The sequence below is a fragment of the Micromys minutus genome (genome assembly GCF_963924665.1).
Source record: "Micromys minutus genome assembly, chromosome: 5".
Taxonomy (NCBI): Eukaryota; Metazoa; Chordata; class Mammalia; order Rodentia; family Muridae; genus Micromys; species Micromys minutus.
Window position 1 is genome coordinate 56,638 of NC_137974.1, and position 8,316 is coordinate 64,953.

Below are 8,316 nucleotides of genomic sequence, written 5' to 3' on the forward strand. Positions count from 1 at the left end.
ATGTTAATTCTGCCCTTTCCATGGGAAATCTGGCACTGTTGGGAAGAGAGAGTTGGTGATGGTTTCCATACTAAAATGTCATAGAGCACGGTAAGCTTAGGTATGGCCACTTTACTTTCCTCTCTTTGGTACTGAGGCTCGAGCCCAGGGCCTCATCCCATCTAGGCAAGTGAGTGACTGTACTACTGAGCTGTTTCCCCAGGCCTCTGAAGACCTTGAAGATCACCCTCTGCCACATGATTGACCGTATGAGAGATGGTTTCTTGAGTGACCTAATGGGTCATGGAATAAATGATGACTCGGAGGCACAGGAGGACAGCCTTGGTTATGTCCTTTCCTAGTGAAAGGACCCTAAAGAGTTAAATCTTCTGTGAAGCTTTAAAGAAACTGATTGTATGAGATTTGCCATTGTGCTAATAGGATTAAAATTTAAGAATAAAATGAAACACCAAACCAAGGCATTGAATGTCCAACAGCTCATTTCTTTTAAGAAATAAGAATGCTTAGAGATCAGGGAGTAATAAAGAAAGCTACGTCGTAGGGAAGCCTCACCGTTCATTTTAATCTTTGTGTGCCCACTCTGTTGTCTGCTCACCTTTACATGCGTGACCTTTCCATTCCAGTGAAGTCAAATATCAAGCAGAAAAGCCTCAAGTCACACCAGAAGTGATTTGATTTGGTCCTAGTGGAAGTCCAGAGTAAACTCAGACCAAAAAAACCTGTATGTCTTCTTGCCTTAGAACAATTAAATGAATGTAATTAAATCTTGAATTTGAATTGTAGTCCCTGGGTATTGAGTTACTTGGCTTAGAAGGGTTCTCCAGATCAGCTTCTGCCATAGCCAGAGAGAAGGAAACAGCAGCCTCCTTGGAGGGGAATGGGATGAGGTAGCTGTAGCCACAGAAATGTCTACCTCATACCCAAGGCCCTGAATTCAGTCCAAAGTGCCCAAAACAGGTACTAAGTTCAGAGCAACTGTGGTAACAGTGGTGTGCCCAGGCGGAAGTGGAGGGATGACCAGATTCCTAAGTAGGGGGAACTTCTAAGGTGTGGCTAATGCTTGAAGAAAGGCAAAGCAGAAAGTGGGATCAAGCATGTGTGTGTGGCCAGACTGACCAGTTACCAGAAATAGGGGACTTTTAACCCACAGGTGATGAAGAAACACTCAAGTTAGCTTTGATTACAAAATAATTAAAGACATGTGGAACTATGCCCAGCATTACATCTTTCTTTAAAGATATTTTAAAGGTTTTTATATCTGAGAGAGTTGTGCATGTATTTCATGTCTGTGTACTACATGCATGCCCAGTGCCCATGAAGCCCAGAAGGTGTCAGATCCTCTGGAACTGGAGCTACGTTTCGGTAAATATGAACGGTGATTCTGTGGCTATCGGCCCCACTCTCTCATTCCGTGGGAGCGGCTGTGGAACCAAGTGCACATTGTCTGTCACAGTGTGCAAGCTGCCCTCTCCACACTGCCCTGTCCATTCTGTGGGAGGATATGACCACCCTGGCGTGTTCTGTTTATATATTAAATTCTTAATCCACAAACCCTCTACACAATGAGCTTACAAGCAATGGACAAGATACAAACTGCCGTTCTATATGAGATCAAAAGACCCATGGAAACCCTTGGAAACAATAATAACCTCATCAAGCTAGAGAGAGGAAAACATACACACCTGCCTCCATCTCTGTTCCTCCTGGAACCTCTCCCCATCCTCCTCCGTTTGCCTAGCCGGCCTCTCTGTGCAGTCACTGTAGTCTGTCACCACCAGCTGAGCCTCCTTGTTCTCCAAGGTGGTGGCTGCATTGGCCTGAAGTTTTGAACTCCACGGTGTAGTTTTGATCTAGATGTCCTTAATGGCTGAAGCAGTATTGTTGTTTGCTTTTTTATCACCAACTTCCATGATGCAACTGCTCACACCTCACACCATCTGTGCTTTTCATTCGTCTCTTGGTTTTTCTTTTGAGACAGGGCCTTGCTACATAACTCTGGGTGGCCTCAAACTGTAACTAAGGCTGACCTTGAACTCAGACTCCTCCTTCCTCAGCCTCAGTGCACTGCTGTGTCTGGCTGTTCAGTGTTATATTTACACAAGGAAACTTCATAAACGCTTCTGGTCACAAGCAGTGTGTTTGTATCTGTATGGCTCCAGGCTTTATTCATGTTTAAGCCTCTACTACATCTTGATGTGTTTGGGACCAGGAATAAGGAAGAAGCTCTTCTTTCCTCCTGGATGCTTCTTGCCTCACAGAGCTCCCCTTCTGGCTGTGCTTCCCCCCTTTCTTGCTGCCACCCACTGCTGACCCTCTATCTTCTCTCCTGGTTGTATATTAAGGTCTGGACTCTGCTCCATATCTTCTAAGGGTCCTTGAATCTGCTGCTGGACTGTTCTTTCTCAAGTTCAAAATTCACTATGCTGCCCCTTTTGTGACTACACATAGCTTTTAAGGCGAAGGTCAGGTTCTTTGGGGGTAATTGAGAACACTAGCAGAGAATAGAAGTCACATGCCCAGCCACTGAATACTGAATTAGAGATTGCTGGAGATCTAATTGAGACAGGGCCTCAATTAGTAGTTTAGGCTTAGTCGGGAAAACTAAACGGGGAACATAAGTAAAAGGGAACTATCCAAGTGGATTATTCTGTTACAGACATGACCATGTTATAAGAGGATCTTGAAGAATTTAGAAAGACAGAAAGGAAAGAAGGGTGGATGGATGGATGGATGGATGGATGGATGGATGGATAGGTAGATGAGCTCTCTGAGCGCAGGGAATCTATGTTTGGCCCAGTACCACATAGATACTAAATGACCGTTTGCATGCTTCCTGCTGGGGATGTACCCCAAGGCCTAGTGCATGCCAGGCAAGTATTCCACCACTGACCTACATGATATGGTGCTCATGGCATGAAAGCCACTCAGTACACTCACTACATCAGATGATTAACAATGTCAGAGGTGTTTCTGTTAAGGTGTGAAGCATTACCCACCCAGTATTACCAGCATTTGCCTAACATTTCATCCTCACTTTTTCTTTAAATAATGCTAAAGTTGTAAGCTATAAATCAATGACATCTAAGTATTTGACAAACTTAATCACAAAAAACCAACCCAGAAGTAATGTAACCCAGTAGCTCTTAACTCTGGTCTTAAATTCTTTTGCTCAACTAAAACAGTATCATATCACATACATTTTATAACTACTGAGCTCAAGAATAGAACAGTCCTGCCAAGAGGGATCTGCAGATTGGGTGGTAAATGCGATGGTGTTCATGCAACTGATATACCCAGGTTAGCTAAAAAGGAGCGTTCTGCCAGAGGTGTGTGTGTGTGTCTCATAGAAGACGTGAGCAGACAGTAATGTTTTAAAGAAATGCTTTGTCGATTGCCCATTGCCACATGGGCTATTCATACTGCCAGGAGCCTTTTATTTAGGAGAGCATTAATCCTGTGAAATGCTTATATAAACTTTTCATGAAGAAAGGCCTGAAGAAATCTAATCTTCTCTAATCTGATTACTCTAATAGATTTAGCTGGTTCAGTAGTTGACCTATTAATTTACAAATAGCCTTTTATTTTCAACTTGAACTTTAAGTTCTGATAAAACAATATGATGAATTAGAGTGTCTGAGATTCAGCCTGAAATTGATGATCAAGGGCGTCAAGATCTGTTACTTCGGTGTAGTTATGTTTTTCTTAAATGAACTCTACCTGGGGGCCGATTAGTTCTCCCTGTCTCTGGAAGCAGAGCTGAGGTGTGGCCAGTGCTCTCTGCTTAATGCATCCCTTGCTACTTTTGAAAAGCCCACACCTATGGTTGCTACCAGAGTCCCTGTCTCACAAGAAAGCTTTGCTGAACTCATTTTAAACTCATGACTAGTCAAAAACATTTCTTCCTTTCTAGGATTGTAGAAATCTACAGTAGAAGACTGCAAGGTAAGTACAAGCTTTATTTACAGAGAATATTTTCCCCATAGAACAAATAGTTTTATTCTATTAACAAATGTAATAAATAGGTAGACGTTGGGCTTCTGAAGGAGGTCCCAGAAACTTGTGTTTTAAACCTGTAGAGGAAGCCCTGCCATGCCTTCAGACTCCTCCCATGTCTGTGCGTGTATGAACGTTTTCAAACCAGATCCTTTTACATTTAAACAAAAACAGGCTGGCATGTTTCTTGTTTGCTTAACGCACCTTAGACAACCCCCACACCTTAAACAACCCCCACACCTTAGACAACCCCCACACCTTCACAGTTCCATTGTGTGAACTCATTCACCAACCAGTCTCTGCTCTGGTCAACATTTAGGGATTTTGTCAGTTTTCTGACATTGGCATGATTCTGAGGACATGTTTGCATGTGTTAAAAGACAAGGTGCAGGCTGGAGGGATGGCTCAGTGGTTAAGGGTACTGACTGCTCTTCCAGAGGTCCTGAGTTCAAATCCCAGCAACCACATGGTGGCTCACAACCATCAGTAATGAGATCTGATGCCCTCTTCTGGTGTGTCTGAGGACAGCTACGGTGTGTTCATATAAATAAATAAATCTTTAAAAACTGTTTCAAAAAGAAAATAAAAGTTTTTGATGGCATAGGAAACTAGACACCTCAGCTCTGGGAAGACAGAGGCAGATGGGTGATGAGTTTGAGACCAGCCTGGTCTAAAGAGAATTTCAGGACAGCCAGGGCTATGCTGAGAAATTCTGTCTCGGGGGAAACAAAAAGAAGAAGAAGAAACTAAATTGTTTAGGTTCCAGCATTGGTTTTCAACATTCCAGCAGTTAACTTTTATGCTAATAACACTGCTGTAAGGTAATTAATTTTTCATTCCACTCTGTATCTATGGAGATGCTTGTGAGCCAGTATCTGTTCTTGATGCTCAAGGAAGAGATGCTTGCTATTCTGATACCTTCCCTGCAGAGGTGCCCAAGGGCCAGCATTTCCTCAGGGCCTGTAGTGCCCACGAGGAAACTGACCAGGGACTTTTTCTCAAGACTTAGCAGATAGAGTAATCCCAGAGAAATCTGGCATGTCTTGGATGTTAAATCCCACAGAAGTCTGCTTTGTAAGATCACAAATATTCTAAAGGAAAAAAAACCTTTGTTTGTGTGTGGCCCTTAAACCTACCTCTTTGTCATATCTTCAGTTCAAGAACGCCTCACCAAACAGATTGCGGTGGCTATCACAGAAGCCTTGCAGCCTGCTGGCGTTGGAGTAGTAATTGAAGCAACGTAAGTCCAAACCCGCCTTTGACGTCTCAGTAGCATCAGCCTCTGCCTTTAGTGCTACTCAGCTTGCTGCTGCTGCTGGTGGCCCTGGCCATGCGCCTGTCCCTCATTCCCTCCTTCCTGCTGGCCGAGGAGTCAGGGATAGGAAAGAGTTTTGTTCTGATTTTAATCTTATTTGGATCCTGTCATGTCTGTCTCTGCACATGTATCCTAGTGGTGTTTGTGGAGGTCAAAAGGGGAGTTACAGATAGTTACAAGCTCCCAAAATGGGTCCTGGGAACCAAATTCCGGTCAGCTGACGTTCTCTTAACCACTGCTGAGTCATCTCTCCGGCCCCTAGCTTTTTATTTTCTCCCTCTTGTGAGAACATTGGAGCTCTGAGTCATAGGGATCACTGCAGAAGTCTTTGTGTAGTCAGGAGATTGTATCTCACCTGTTTCCTTAGCTTTTCTGTGAGTGCGCATTTATTTGTCAAATAGAAAAACAGTAAGAGTTGATACAAAGGGCAGCTGAAGATGCTGTTTAGAAGAAGAACAAATATTTTCTAGTTTTCAATTTTGTTGTTAACTCAAGATTTAGTAAATCCAGGTGTCTTAAAAAAAAAGATTTATTTATTTTATGTATATGAGTACACTGTAGCTGTCTTCAGACACACCAGAAGAGGGCATCAGATCCCATTACAGATGGTTGTGAGCCACCATGTGGTTGCTGGGAATTGAACTCAGGATCTCTGGAAGAACAGTTGCTGCTGTTAACCACTGAGCCGTCTCTGCAGCCCTCTGCCCTGAGTTTTATTTAACTGAAATAAGGTATCCCTTTTAAACCAGCTTTTTTTCCTTATAGACACATGTGCATGGTAATGCGAGGTGTGCAGAAAATGAACAGCAAGACTGTGACTAGCACCATGTTGGGCGTGTTCCGGGAAGACCCAAAGACTCGGGAGGAGTTCCTCACACTCATCAGGAGCTGAACTTGTGTGTGCCAGCCCTGGTTTGCACACCCCATGGAGGCTGGTGCTTTCAGTCTCTGTTGTACATTCCAGTCTCAATTGGTATACTTGTGAACTTTATTTCTCACTATGAATTGTATTTAATAGTCATTTATAGATATGTCAAATAAAGGTGATCCACTAAGGGGTGGGCTTCTGCTTCCTTCTCACCACCTCTTAGCTAACTTGGTGAACTACCAGGAATCTAGCTTATCCCTGGCTACTGGGGAGGAGGGAAGTTCATACGTTTGGTTGAAATCCTAACTGACTCATTAGCAGAGGCACTGTGCGGTTTTCTGCATCGGTGGGCACAGTGTGACTCGTGCTGGGGTGATGGGCAATGCAGAAAACATGGCTCTGCATTCAGAGACCCACAGTCTCCGTTCTGTTTTGATCATGTATGTGAAGCAACTAGGGACACTTTCCTTTCTTAACTGTCCAGATATAGCACTAGTCTCCGAGGGAAGGTGGTGGGATATCTGTCTTTAATTTTGCTGTGAGTTAAATAGACAAAAATTTTCACTTTGTATATTTTAAGAATTGATTAGGGGGAATTCCTTCCTGTGGTGGTTTCCTTGGCTTTCTTCTCATGTCAGCAAACGTGGACTTAGGGGTTGACTCTGTGCCTTGGTAAGAATATCCTTTGGAGTGCAGGTACCTTTTGGACAGCCATTACTTCTTAAGATCTAAGTCCCCTTACATTACTGATTTCTTTCCTCTGAGTTCTTAAGAGTTTACTTTGTCTACTCCAAGGAGCTGCTTCAAAGCATTTTCAGAAACTCATAGGAAGTCATTTTGTAATTATTTCTGGGATCTTTTGCAACTGCCTCAGTCAGGCCTGCAGACTCCCAGCTCCTATGAACTGCAAGCTGGGGAGGCCGGGGAACTGTTCCCATGGCTCTGGCCGTGCCAGGCTGAGGCTGTTGGTGGCTGAGGAGACACACTGGGGACTTCAGTCTAGTTCCTTTGTTCGTGTGTGTCTTGTCTTCAGTACAAGTGTGTTCAGAGCTGTCTGGGAGGTGTGGCTTATTACCATTTACTTTAAACATCCTCCACTGGGGCAGTGAGGGGCCAAGTTAAATGACAGCATTCTCACTCTCCTGAGCAAACATTATCATAGCTGTGCCCATGAATTCTCCATCTGGCTGACAGTGTATTAAATGTATTCCTGTGGTCCTTTCTGCCACTTAGAGACTCATCGGCTTATGATGAAACAAGAACTGGGTATTATTATTAATAATTATTATTTAACTTCTACTCTTTCCTAGCACTTTCTATATTTAGAGTTTCCAAAGTAGAGTCAGGTTGGTTTTGAATTTCCTTTGAAATCTAACCTGATAGCAGTGTTAGCCCGATTTACTATTTAGACATTTCTAGGTAGAATGCTAAGTCCTTAACTCATGTTTGGTATTTGAAAGTGGGACAAAACCAGTGTGACTTGATTTAAAGGACCAAAGAAATGGTTAGATATGCTTTCATTTTTGGGGGGTGGTCATTTGTGTTCCTCCTGGACGACCCTGTTGGGTAATTCTCTAGAAGTGTTCTTGACCAATGCCTGACAACAGGCCATGTTGTCCTCAGTGTCTGTGTAGGGGTAACCTCGTCTGTCTCAGTCTGGTCTGTAGTGCTTCAGAGCTGCCTTTTCACATCCATGATGCTGAGTCCATTTGGGGAATTTTTAAGAATTTAATGTATTTAAATATTCTGTTTAATTGCACTGTTTGGATTTACTGTATGTGTTTGTATGTTACAGAAGTTGGTTCTATTTAAATGATTAAAGTGTTTTAATTTTGTTTTTGTGGATGTTTCCTTTCTCAATCACCAGTACATCATATCAATTATTTTGGTTCTGTATTAGCTAAAATATCATCCAGTAAAAAATACACATCTCAAAGATAATGTAATATAGCCTGAGGCTTTGGTAGTTTCTCTTTAATGTGTGATGGGAGTGTTACTAACTCTAGGCTCTTGCTGATAATGGGAAGGGAAGCTCTCAGGGTAGCTGTGGCTTCCTGAGACCGGCAGTGCTTTTGCTTGGATGCTGATGGGGAAGGGTGTGGAAGCAGAAAGAGTCTGCTCTCCCTGGGCAAAACCGGAA

At 43.1% G+C, this 8,316-nt stretch overlaps 1 protein-coding gene across 1 annotated transcript in view; it reads left to right on the plus strand.

The window, feature by feature from the left end:
• GCH1 (GTP cyclohydrolase 1) overlaps nt 1-8,011 on the plus strand; it is a 29,019-nt gene extending 21,008 nt beyond the window's left edge. Inside the window, exons 4-6 of the mRNA XM_080917375.1 lie at nt 3,911-3,942; nt 5,149-5,233; nt 6,074-8,011. Coding sequence (XP_080773501.1) covers nt 3,911-3,942; nt 5,149-5,233; nt 6,074-6,200 — 244 coding nt within the window. The 3' untranslated portion in view covers nt 6,201-8,011. The remainder of the gene's footprint in view (nt 1-3,910; nt 3,943-5,148; nt 5,234-6,073) is intronic.
• Nucleotides 8,012-8,316: the final 305 nt, after the last annotated feature.